The sequence below is a fragment of the Mauremys mutica genome, chromosome 23, assembly GCF_020497125.1.
Source record: "Mauremys mutica isolate MM-2020 ecotype Southern chromosome 23, ASM2049712v1, whole genome shotgun sequence".
NCBI classification, from domain to species: Eukaryota; Metazoa; Chordata; order Testudines; family Geoemydidae; genus Mauremys; species Mauremys mutica.
The window spans coordinates 17,918,589-17,931,137 of NC_059094.1; the positions used below are offsets into that span (position 1 = coordinate 17,918,589).

Sequence of the window (12,549 nt, forward strand, 5' to 3'; positions counted from 1 at the left end):
TTTTCCAAAGCCAGAATGTTACTACAGGAGAAAGGAGCCCACTGCAATAATCCCACATCCTTGAAATATGACAGGAGATATTCAAGCAACGTAGCTTCCTAATGCATGATTCACTCTGCAACACCACTCCTATTAGGGACTCTTCAATGCCTATGATCAGACCCTTTGCACATATAACAAAGAACACCTAGTATTTCAAACACATCTATTTCTGTTTAGATCAGACATCTGGAAATACTGTACTGACTTCCTATTTTTTTTTGGAATAGAAGCCCAAATGATCGTCATTTATCCACTGCTAATGCAAACCCTTATGGACTTCAGAGTATGAAAGAATGAGTCTTAAAAATAAAAATTATGATTTCAGATCAGTTACAGAGCAAAGCTGATCCGAAGATACATGACAAAATAATATAGATCTATAGAGTAATATGCTGAATTCCTCCAGGATTCAACAATCTTCTTATAGAAAGCTACTTATTTTATTTTGTGGGTCAACCAGATATATTACGGGTAACTGACTCCAACACCCATGCACTCCCCTGCCTTTTGCTGGTTACTTCACACCCACCAGATATCTCTCCTTCTTACCTCTCACTTTTACGGTGCGTATTATATGGGACAGGAAGCAGTCTGCCTGTCATCTTTTTTCCAAGAGCCAAAGGGCTAATGAAATCAAATCAAATCCTACCCCAATTCAGAGTCAAACTACTGCCTCGTCTCCCTGCAAGGAGACTGAAAGCACATTTCTGAAGTGCCTTCTAAGTGTTCTTAATCTAAAGCCTGCATAATAAATGACAACCAGAAGGATGTTCAACTGATGAAAGTTAAGACTGATACTAGCAACAGACAGTCCATTCACGTCTCCATTTCGTTCCATACACTTACCCCTAGAGAGCCGCTACCAGCTGGATCACTCAGTCCACTCACGCTATGGCTCTCAGGAGAGGCAGGGCTTTTGTTTTTCTGTTCTCTTGAGTCCGTTCCATTCTGCAGTGAAGTCTTCTCCCGAGTTGCATGGTCACTGGGAACCTCCCTCAATGAAGGCCTAGGTTCCGGGTTATCCTTCAGACCAATATTACTCAAGCCGCTCTTAGATGCGCTGTCCAAGGTACTGGCTGGCAGATTTTCAGCATTCCCCCTGGTGGGGAGATCTGTTGTATCCCTTTTCAGCAAGCCCCTCTTGTCATTTGCCAAGTTCCGTTTTTGTGTCAACAGCTCCCGGAAGGACCTTCGCAGTCTCTTTTTGGCTTGGATTGGCGTGCACCAATCCAACAACTTGTGAAGCAGAGTCTCCACCTCGCCTTCACGTTGAGAGCTTAAGGAGTGCTCTGTAGTTTTCGATTTCTTTAGAAACACCAAAATGGAATCTGAGGAGTCAGTCCTGCTTGCCTGACACTGATGGGGAATCATGCAGTTCACCTGGATACACATCTTTTCCAACAGCCAAAAGGCATCACAGCTGGGGCTCTGGCAGCAAGCAGCCTGACATGACTGGGCAGAGTGAAATCCCTCCACAAGCTGTAGCTGGTGATCTCCCCATGATCTCAAATGGCCACCAAGCAGGATCTTCTCTGGCTGGCACACGGCTCGATTCCAGTTTGCATCTGGGAAGGAGGCAGAGTGGAAAAGAAAAGACAATTCAAAATGCTGTAAAGTGACTAACAGTTAATCCTTAGCACTGCCAAAGAATATTCAGAGTACAGGAGTGGGGTCAGAGCAAGGAATCAGAAGGCAGGACTCCTGGGTTCTAGAACTTGCTCTGACTGCCTGCATATGACCTTAGGCAAGTCACTTCATCTCTGTGCCTCAGTTTCCCTATCTAAATCAAAACAGCAACTTACCCAATTCATAGGGTTATCAGGGGGTTAAATTCCTTTGCTTGTAACTCTCTGGAAGATATCACAGAAGGGCAAAGTAATACTAGGCAGCACTCCTAGTTTCCGATAGGGGCTGGAGTTGCCTCAGTGCTCACTTTGGGCTGGTAAGTCCATCTCTCTCTACACCGAGGCCCCTTTTGGATCAAAAAACTCCCACAGCACATAGATACAAATGTTATTTGTCACCAAAGGCATCAGAATCAAGCTTTCCACCACCAGCTATGGGCTGCACCAACGTAACAGCAAAACCAGTAGACTGAGCAAATCTGAGTACATCACTTTTGACAGCTGAAGTAAAAAAGCAGCTTCTATTATTTTAAGGATCCCTGGGTTTTTAAACCCCCCCGTCCATTTGATTTTCTAAAAGACCATTTTACTTAAAGTTAGAACTCAGAAGGGGATTTTGTAAATCGTCATGTCAGGCAACATGGTGGCAAACAAAGCTGGGGGGATAACCTGGCCAAGCCACCGCTCCGTGGAGGATGCAGCCATGTTCCAGAGATTCTTGTCAGAATGAGGGAACTTCAACCACAGTAACTAGTGCTGAGTTCTGAGACTCCAGCATAGCATGGGGTAGAAAGAATTGAAATGACCTTTCATTCTCAACCCAGTTGACATCTGCTTTGAGTAAAAATGTGGACAGTTGAGTTATGAGAAGCAGTGTGGTCTAGTGGTTAGACCAAACCTAGGAATCTTGGGTTCCATTCCTGGATCTGCTGTTAACTTGCTGCATAACCTTGGATTCACTGCTCAGTCTTGGTCCCTCAATTTATGCTTCTGCAAAACAGCATTAGAGTTTACTGAGGTCACAGGTGCATTAAGGCTACAATAATGTTTGTAAAGCACCACACAGATGAATACTCTTTTCTGCATCTCGAAATGAAGACGTACACACTCATGTCCCTCACCTTCTGACGTGCGTGACCTGTTGCAAACAGATTCAGTTCTGGCAATAGCATTGTAAAAATTTTAAACACATGGGGGCTCTTCTGTATCCAGATCTGCCTGCATGCTTATCTATGGTAGCTCAGTGTACTAGGGCTCTGAAGCCCAAGTCAATGCAAAGTTGCTTTCCTGCTGCAGAAACTTTGCATAAAGAATGTTTAGGTTGGCTGACTGCAGCACAAGCCTTGGCTAATGAGACTAATAATAACCTTGTACTGAAGACTAAATATTTTAAGTTTAGGTTACCAGCTGTGCAATGCACCTTGGGCCACTGAGTCCCTTCCCTGTTGTCAGTCCCATTGAGTCCACTTGACAAGTACAACAGGTGCAAAATATTCAGTCCATCCACTATACCACTTCGCAGTGCGGTGACATCATCAACCATAAGTAACACAAGGAGACACTTGCTAAATTTTTCTAATCAAAATAAGCTTTACTATATCGCTTCTTTAAAAAAGAAAAGAAAAGAAATAAAAAAATTACAGCTAACATTGCGAGCACATTTATGTGAAATTTCAATTAAATAAAACCACAGGAATCCCAGCTACAAAGTCATGTGAAACAATCACTGCTCCTCATGAGCAAGCACAGGTTCCACTGTCTAAACAAAGTCGCTTGGTAATCCCAGAAGGATGTGGAATGGTTGTGTATCAATTGTTATCAAAGGACGGTCACATTTTCCTGTATGGGAGGGCGGTGACAACAGTTGAGTCAACAGCTTGAAGTCTGCATCTCTTCATGCAGAACAATGATTAAAACTGAAGATTAAAATATCATGGTAGGACTCAAATACAATATACTAGCCTGTCTAGAAGGCACTTTGTTAGACAACAGTCTATTAGATTTAAGCCAGCAGGCTTTGCACTCTACACATACGGAGAAATTTATACATGGACCGCCATATGCCAGCTATTCACTTCTGACTGAGGATCATGCACAGATCCCCATATACCAGCTATTCACTTATGATTGAGAATCATGCACAATTTGCTGCTATGGGGAAAGGACCAAATACTTTCAGAAAGCCACCAGCAGCTGAAAAGGTTTAGAGAGCACATTGTTTGCTGGTAATGTGTATGGATTTCCAGGCTTTGGGATCAGGGTAAAGATTGTCAGGCAACATTCTTTGCTGAACTAGATCTCCAGTGTAGGTTGGCATCATGTACAGAGGGCCAGAAACTTGCCACGGTCTTGGAACACCAACGTGCTTCCCTCACTGAAGAGGAAATAGCTTCCTCTAGTGTACCATTTACATCATATAACATTGATAAAAATGGTAAGGGGACCTAGCTTTTTACGAAAATGCATCTCAGGGACTCAATGTGCTTGTCAATTAGCAACAGCGTAGTTAAGGCACGCAAAGGAAGAGCCGACAGCCAGCTGAACATATCTGAAGAGAATGGAGAGGAATTATGTAGGGTGATTCGAAGGAGCATAACAAACAGTAATGGAATGAAATTGAGAAAGGGGAAAATCAAGTACAGCCAGAACAGTTCCACACAAGGGAAGGACCAGACCTCTTGTTGGGATAGCTCAGTGGTTTGGGCATTGGCCTGCTAAACCCAGAGTTGAAAGTTCAATCCTTGAAGGGGCCACTTAGGGATCTGGGGCAAAATCAGTACTTGATCCTGCTAGTGAAGGCAGGGGGCTGGACTCTATAACCTTTCAGGGTCCCTTCCAGCTCTATGAGATAGAAAATATACCTTTCTTAATACTAAAATGGAGAATCTACTAGAAAATATAGGGATAGGGAACAACCCTACACTGGTCCCTCTCAGGTGTTGTGGCAGAACTTAGAACTGAAGATAACTAAGATTCTGATTTGATACAAAGGAGCTGCAGCAGGTACAACAAAAATCCATTTATCCAAGTCCTCATAGACTTTCACTTGCCTTGAAACAAACATACTGAGCAAAGTTAAAATACAAGTTGCTGCAGACACACCAGTGTTTATCAATTCACATCTAAGCCATGTTGGAATATTTCCAACAGACTGCAGGTGGATACTTTTACTAAGACTTTTATAGGGAGAACAGAAGACTTGTAAGCAGAACTTCAATGTGAGAAACCTGCATTCAGAACATCTGATTTGGAAAAAATCCTAAGCAAAGACTCAGACCCCTCCTTGACGCAAAGTAATAAAATAAAGAACATGAGCAGAGTGAATCGATACTTGGAATTGCTCGGATATGGGTGGTTTGAGTCGGACTGAGTCATTTTTAGCAGTCACCCACCGTGCTTCCCTGAAAAAAAGAGACAAGAGAGCCTAATGGAAGTTGATTAAAACCACTTTGGCTTTAACTATTATAGCCTATAGGATTATTTTGCTAGCTATTATATCCTACTAATCCAGCCAGAAGTATCATGTAATACGTTTCTCTTTCTGAATTAATCCATTTCATACATGATTCTTGTATTTTATCTGTAGTAATTCCTATGAATTTAGGATGTGTTGAGGCATATGATGTGTTTCCTAATAATTATACACAGAATAAGTTTTGCTGAAATGCAAGAAGCCTACCAGCCTGTATCTGGTTAGAGCTGCTAAATAGCTAAAAGTTTAATCAGTTAAGAGTAAGTCAGCATAAAAGCTGGCAATCTTTGGCCCAGACAGAAATGGTCCCTGAACTTCGGGGAACCAAAGAGAGGAACTACACACAACACTGAACAGGTTTATCCTGTGTCTGCAACCAGTTGGTAACCGCAGGGTATACCACACACCTGGAAGTCGCCAGGAAAGCCTAGGTAGGCAGTTTTTAGAGTAAAATAATCCTTATTAATATGTAGAAAGAATGTGTCATAATCCACTAACCTATAGGATAAGTGCACCCATAAACTTCTTAGGGTACGGAAATAAGATTTGGGTACAGTAGGTTGGGCCTGAATTATATAGTGTCAGGATCCTATAAAATACCATGTAAGGATATCTTAGGGGGCTTTTTCTTCTTTGTTCTCCTATATTTTATAGGCTATATTTTTATCTACCTATCATTCTATCTTCTATCACGCTATCAGCTCAGCTTGTGCAGTATAGTAGAACTACTCAACATTCCTAACCATTGGGGAAGCCAGCACCATCATGTTATCAGGCATGCCACGAGTGAGGCTGGTCCTTCACCTCCTATTACTAGGTCCTCAAGTAAGGGTGAGAGTTTGTTAGGTTAAGGTACTTAGAATAGGAATGTTACCAAAGAGGAGTTTGGAATTCTTTTACTGCTTTGCAGTCATAAGTTTCATAGCACTATTCTTTTGTTAATCTCAATAAAGTTTTTATCAATTTGGTATTGTCCTCAGTGTGTTTTTGCCAAGCACCCTGAGAGTCCTCTCCCGATATAGAACTCTGAGTTCTTGGACCCTGTAGTCTGAATTGGACAAGAGCCTATAAATCTTCTGGTCGGATGTGATCAGTGGCGAGCCATAACAACTAACCCATCAAATTCAGGTCAACGCTAGGAAAACAAATGAGCAAAGTGGGGAAATGTCTGAGATCTGGAATTTTCACTTTTTTGGGAGACAAGGCCTCCCCAAACTGATTTCCACCTCTCTATGTCCTCCTGTTTGGACAACATACCATTTAGGCTGCAAGGGATCCGCTTTTAATGGGCTATACATTCCATCTTCCCCCTTCCTAACATACTGCTCCTTCCTGACCTGGAACAGCATCAGCACTGTTGTCCCACTCTGTATCAGGCTATTCATAACACCATGTCTATGCGGAGGACCCTTGGAGTCTGATTCTTCCCCCAATTGGACAGCATGCCTGTCACCACAGCAGCAACATGAAACACTCCTCTTCTCAGCTGGGACAAGGCACCGCCTTCTGCATACTCGCCACCTCTATGGGAAACAGAAGATTTAGACTCAAGCTTTGACCCCACGCCACCACTCAAATTAGCCTTAGGAACCAGTTCCCATTGTCTCTCTGTGACTGGTCCACTCACCACTTGGGGCAACATCCCTCTCCAGCAGTGTGCCCGGTTTGTGATCATAACTTGGCCGTAAAGCTTCCCTGCCACCAACAGGTCTCTGAGGCTGTCCCTCTCCCCCTTCACGCAATTTAAAAACAATAAATATTTATTTTGGTATGGTGAAAAAATTAATACAAAGAACGCATCTGCCTGAGACCTTGTTTTTCACATTTCAGTCTGAAGCATGTTTTTTTTTTTTTAAATGACTAACATAACTAGAGGTCTTTGAATGGAAATGACTTGTATCAGCTATGTTTTAAGAAAGCCGCCTCTTTAAACCTTGAGGACTCTACAATGTTTAAAGTAGCTTCAGAGGGCAATAATTAAAGCAGGTGGGATTTTCTCCTCCAAGTGGACTAGATTAATACCTTTTCTTGAGGCTATGCACCGAGGGGGACAGTCCATCATGCTTTTCATCTCTATTTCACATACAACTCCATTAGTTCATATTAGTTCAAGCCACACTCAAAACTAACATGAGGTTTGCTACTATCACATAGTTCACCCTGCTTGCGTGTTCTAGTCCTTCCCGCAACCCACGTCTGCCTTGTCTGATTAGACTGTAAGCTCCTCAGGGCAAGGACCGCTTAGGACTCTAATTTGTACGCCACTCAGCACTATGGGGCCCCTTTCTTGGTTGTCCCTTAGACACTGCTGTAATAAGCATGATTAAAAATAATTTATTCAAGTCTTTAAAATGGGGTTTGTTAAAGAATCTAAACCACAGAGATTTCAACACAAGATTTTGCCAAAAAACAAAAAAAACTGGATGAATTCTAAAATGAGAGGGTACTAGGTACTATGCAATATGATGGCTTCTAGTAAGAGCACTTTTTAAAAAATAACCTATATGAAGACAACTATGAGTATAAAAAGGACACAAATTTATAGCTAAAATTTAGATTTAAACAATACATTCTGCAAAACCTACTAGTAATATCTGCATTATATTTTTTAACTCAATGAATACAGCTTTCTTGGACATTAACCTCTCTCAAACAGCAACCAGAAACCTAACCACTGAAGCACTGCGAACAACAAAAAGAAAGACTAGAAACCAATTATGAACAAAAGTTTTTTCATTGACCTACTTGCAATGAAAACTGAATGGTGAAGACATGGCACTGGTAATGTGTCAAAAAAAATATCAACTTTCAAATTAAGAAAGTGTTGAATTGTTGTTTAAAAACAAACAAACCCTAAATCTTGCAGAGAAGGAAATACAAGGATGATTTAAGAAATCCTAATAAACTATCATCTGTCATCTCTGGCTTTTACTGGGAGTTACCCACTAGCCAAAACTGGTTGTTAGTCTCCCTTTTATAAAGGGCAGATAAAAGCCATAGGTGTACATTATAATTGCACATTACAACTAAAAAGTTTGAGAATGAATGACTGTAAGACTTCTTGTTTGAAAACTATTTATTTAATGGACCCATTTATAGGACTTTTGGATTAAATGAAGTGGCAGTAAATTGGAATCTACAGGAAATAACTCAGAGGGCAACATTAAGTGTGATTCCAGCAGCTAGAGTCACTATAGTAAAGGTTAAGTCAGCTTACCCATTATAAACCTCTCATTTCAGACTCTTCTGTGTCATAAAAATTTTTTGCCTTAGGCTGAGACCTGACTTGTGATGTTTAAACCACTGGAGCAAAATTTTATCATCAAATTTTGGAGGGGGGAAAAAGTCAGTTTGACCAATTTTTAGTCTGAGCAGAGAAAAAAGCCTCAGTTTTCTAGTTTCAGGGTTTATTTATTGTAGTTACGTGACTTTGATTGTACAGGTGATTATTCCACATTGTAAACTACTGGAGTTCTTTCAAGTTTTTTTTTAAAAGACAAGTTATTTCATACTTAGATCAGGTACACACAGCTCACACAACAAACTACTTTGCCTACGGAGTTTTTTAGCATGAAAAATTTAAGAGTGCATGCATAGATCAATGGATTAAAGGCTCTCTATACTCGGACCTCTGCAGATTCAGGACTCCCTAAAATAGACTAATGGCCTAAGGGATTGTTATAATGCCCCAGAGATAATGGGTCACTGGGAGATTACCTTACAAACCATTTCATTGTGCACAGACTGACACACCCTAAAAAGCAGGCTCCCTGCCTCTCTGGCAAGGTCCTCTTGACTGCTGGAAACTTTATAACTTGTTTCTTTTAATGGATGACAAATTCTGTGTTTTTCCCTAAAATATGAACACAAGAGTGTGAGTCACATATCAATAGTCTAATGATTCTGCATATTATGTGTAGCTACTACACTTTGCAAATGAGAAACGGTCGTACTGCGTTAGACTCAGTGATGCTTGTTATAGTTGCAACAAGCAGAAGGCTACTACTCCATCCTTAACATTGCTTTCAACTTCCCTTAAAGGGGAACGGTTAGAAAATTTTCTTCTTCTCCCCCATGTAAAACGTTCATTCCTCTTCCTTCTCCACTCCACAGAAAACAAGGATTCTACATTTGGCAAAGATTTTTCAGGTAGCATGTGTGTGTTTTGAGGCAAGGGAGAAGGAGAGTTCAAGCTTCAGTGCCTCTGTTTCCCTAGCTAGTAAATGAAAACGATTCTGATCTACCTTTGTAAAATGCTCTGTGATCCTTGCATGAGAGAGGCAAACAAACATGAAGTGTCATGTGTCTCTTTGTTCTAACTATAATTCCTTGACGCCTTCTGCTGACCAGGGTCCTGGTCAAAGCCACAAGTATAGGGATATACTGGACAGCCACCAAAGTTACTCAAGTGTGTGAGAAGGGGATTTTTTTTTTTTTGGGTGCTAAAATTTGCAATGTACCTCTGTCCTCAACTACAGTTTAACTGAGAGGGCTAGTAACCCAGCCTTGCAAAATCACCATGAAAATCTAGCAGCTAGGCACAGAGTCTCCTTGGCAAGCCTTATTCCAATGATAAAGGATATTATATTTTTCTCAACTGTCCCAGTGAATTGGGTGCATGCAATTTTGCGACGATGCAGCAACTCCGCAGTTATAATATCAATCATTAAAAGCATCTGGTCACAGTGACCTCCACACAATCTACACAGGGACTTATAGGCAAACCAAGTGAAGTTAAAATCTGCTCTAAAGATGTTAATGTTTTAGTCAAAGGATGTGTTACTCCAAACAAATAGTCCATTCCCACCAAATGGTAACTTTAATCTAAAAACAACCCAACTGAAAGGTGATTTTGTTCTCCAAAGGTAGGGAGGAACGAAGAGGCTGTTTTATTTCCAGCTTATTTTTAATGTCTACCCAGCAAATGCAAATTCAAAATAAATGGGCAGCACGGCTAGTGAAGGAAAACATCAGACAACAGAATTTGCTCTAAATCTGTTTTGGCAGCAACTCCGGGGTAACCCTCCATTTAGAAGATAGAAAAGGGGAGGTGAAGGTTTCTAACAAAGCAGAGTCCAATTGCTATTTTTAAATAAAACACTGAATAAATGCAACAGAAGGCTAAGTTGACAACAGTACCTTTTAAACCAGCATCATTGTTGTCACACTTTATCATCGTAAAGTCCCTTCTCAAAGAGCAAGCAGACCAGCCGCCTGCCTGGGGGAAACATATGACCTCATTACACTTTGAAGTGCTTGGATTGTGATCACACTGACAGGGCATCATGCGAGTCTAGCAGAGGAAATGACCCTGCTGTAACCTGAAGTGTTCGTCATGTTATAAGGGTGGGAGCACAAAAATAAATATTTTTTAAATGGGGGGGGGGAAGAGGGTGGTGATCAGATGCACATTAAAATCTGAAATTGACAATTCTCAGCTCTTGCAAGTTTATTGCGAGCGCAAAGCTTTCGGTCCTTTGATTTGTACTACAGAGATTAAAGACTAACACCATCATTGTGAATATCAAGAGGAATTTTGCCTGTCTTGAGGTTTTGTTTATTTGACTGTGCAAAATACACTTGCTGTTGGAAGCCAAGAACGCTCTCTAACTAAGCCAAAGAACTATTAAGTGAATTGAAAGCAGGGCAGCAATGGCTTTTTCCCTGCCTCTGGAAGACTATACCCCTCCACCACATCCCCTTTTTACATTACTCACCTGTCCCTATCCTGGGATGATCTTATCCCTAGCTCACTGTGACTTCTGCAGGGGAAAATTTGTGCTTAGGAATTTAAGGCTTTATCCAAAGCCCACTGAAAAAAATCCATGGGTATCTGTCCATAGTCTCCTGTATGTGCCTGATCCAAAGCTGAATGAACAGTAGGTGTTTAAAAAAAACAAACATCATAAAAACGGTTCCTGAGAAAACATCTCCCCTGGCAAATCACCGTAAAAATTTTTTTTTAAAATTACGTTCCTCTAAGAACTCATGTCTGAATCCTAATAAACGTCTCCTAGATACACCAGAGCAATCGCGTCAGCATGGATGACCCCAGAGCACTGCATACAGAACATTTCATTTCGCCTTTTAATTGGCTGGCACATGGAAGGTGCAGAAATACAAAGCAGAGATTAAAACTGCATTTGGTCGAGTTTTAATTTTCAGAGCTCTACTAATATTCACCTGCACCATATTTTACCTGACATCAGCATCAGGTTACCCAACCCCTCTTCCCAACTATTGCACATGGATAATTAAAAACCCAGTTTACTCAGCTCATGGAAAGAGCTTGCATTTATGAAGCAGGGCATTTACAGTACTCTACGCAGCGTAATGGGCATATAGAAATATACTGGGTTTTAACTATATATCTTTGATGGGACTCACAAAACCCACGCACACAGGCAACATGTCATGTTCTAAGATGGGGTTTATAGAATCAAAGAAGTGATCTATTAGATCCTGTCTAGTCCAGCTTTATGTGGCAAATGCAGGATTATGTCCTGCAGAATATTTTCTGGGTATCTCCCCCAAAAGGTCACCTGGTCCTTTAAAATATAAAACGCATTATCCAACAAAGTAAGTTGTACAATTAAAAGGCTCTCTCATTAACCCATTTTCTTTTTTGTGGGAGCTCCTGGAAAGAAACAGAGGTGCTGGTAATTTAAAGCAAGCTTTAAATGAAATTAGACTCATTACCCATAGCACAAAGTTGTCACGACATCTCTGTATGACACACAAATGTACCGGCATCTTTGAGCAAGCTCTGGTATTTCTACTGAAAATGGAATTTTAGTGTTTTTATGGTAACTACAATAAAGACTTAATAGCTGAAGCTTTTCCTGAAGTGCACTTAAAACAGACAACATAGGTCTTGAACGGAGAGGGCTGATGGCCAGCTTTTACGGTTCATTTCAAAAGATCTCAGTGATTTCTTCAGATAGAGTCTCTTGCACATATTATACCTACACAGCCAATTTAAATTGTGGCATAACAAGTTTTGGACCGTTACTGGAGTTTGATATTGACAGAGTTCTATGACCATTTTGTTGTGTAAATGAGTAAAGACTCATTATAGCATCACTCAGCAGGTGATAACATTATTGCCAAATTTGGGAAAGCGGAGGAAAGGATAGGAAATGTTTGCATTACCCAGCTGTTTTCAGGCAAAACTGTTCCTGGTAATGCTCTCCTGCATTTCCTTATGCTGATTGCCATGCAAGACTGGGCACCAGTAGAGGAATACTGGAACATAGGAAGTGCCAGACTGGATCAAACCGGGGGTGCATCTGCCCAGTATCTTATCTCTGACAGTGGCCAGCACTAGCTGCTTCAGAGAAAGAGGCCAGAAACCCTGCAGTTTTTCCTCCATTCCCCCACTAGTTGGAGGTTGATTTATAGCCTCAGCAT

The 12,549-nt window shown here is 41.1% G+C and overlaps 1 protein-coding gene across 1 annotated transcript in view; it reads right to left on the minus strand.

The window, feature by feature from the left end:
- KIAA0319L (KIAA0319 like) overlaps positions 1 to 12,549 on the minus strand; it is a 48,929-nt gene that overhangs the window by 29,762 nt on the left and 6,618 nt on the right. Inside the window, exon 3 of the mRNA XM_044997521.1 lies at positions 889 to 1,607. Within this exon, the coding sequence (XP_044853456.1) occupies positions 889 to 1,607 (719 nt within the window). The remainder of the gene's footprint in view (positions 1 to 888; positions 1,608 to 12,549) is intronic.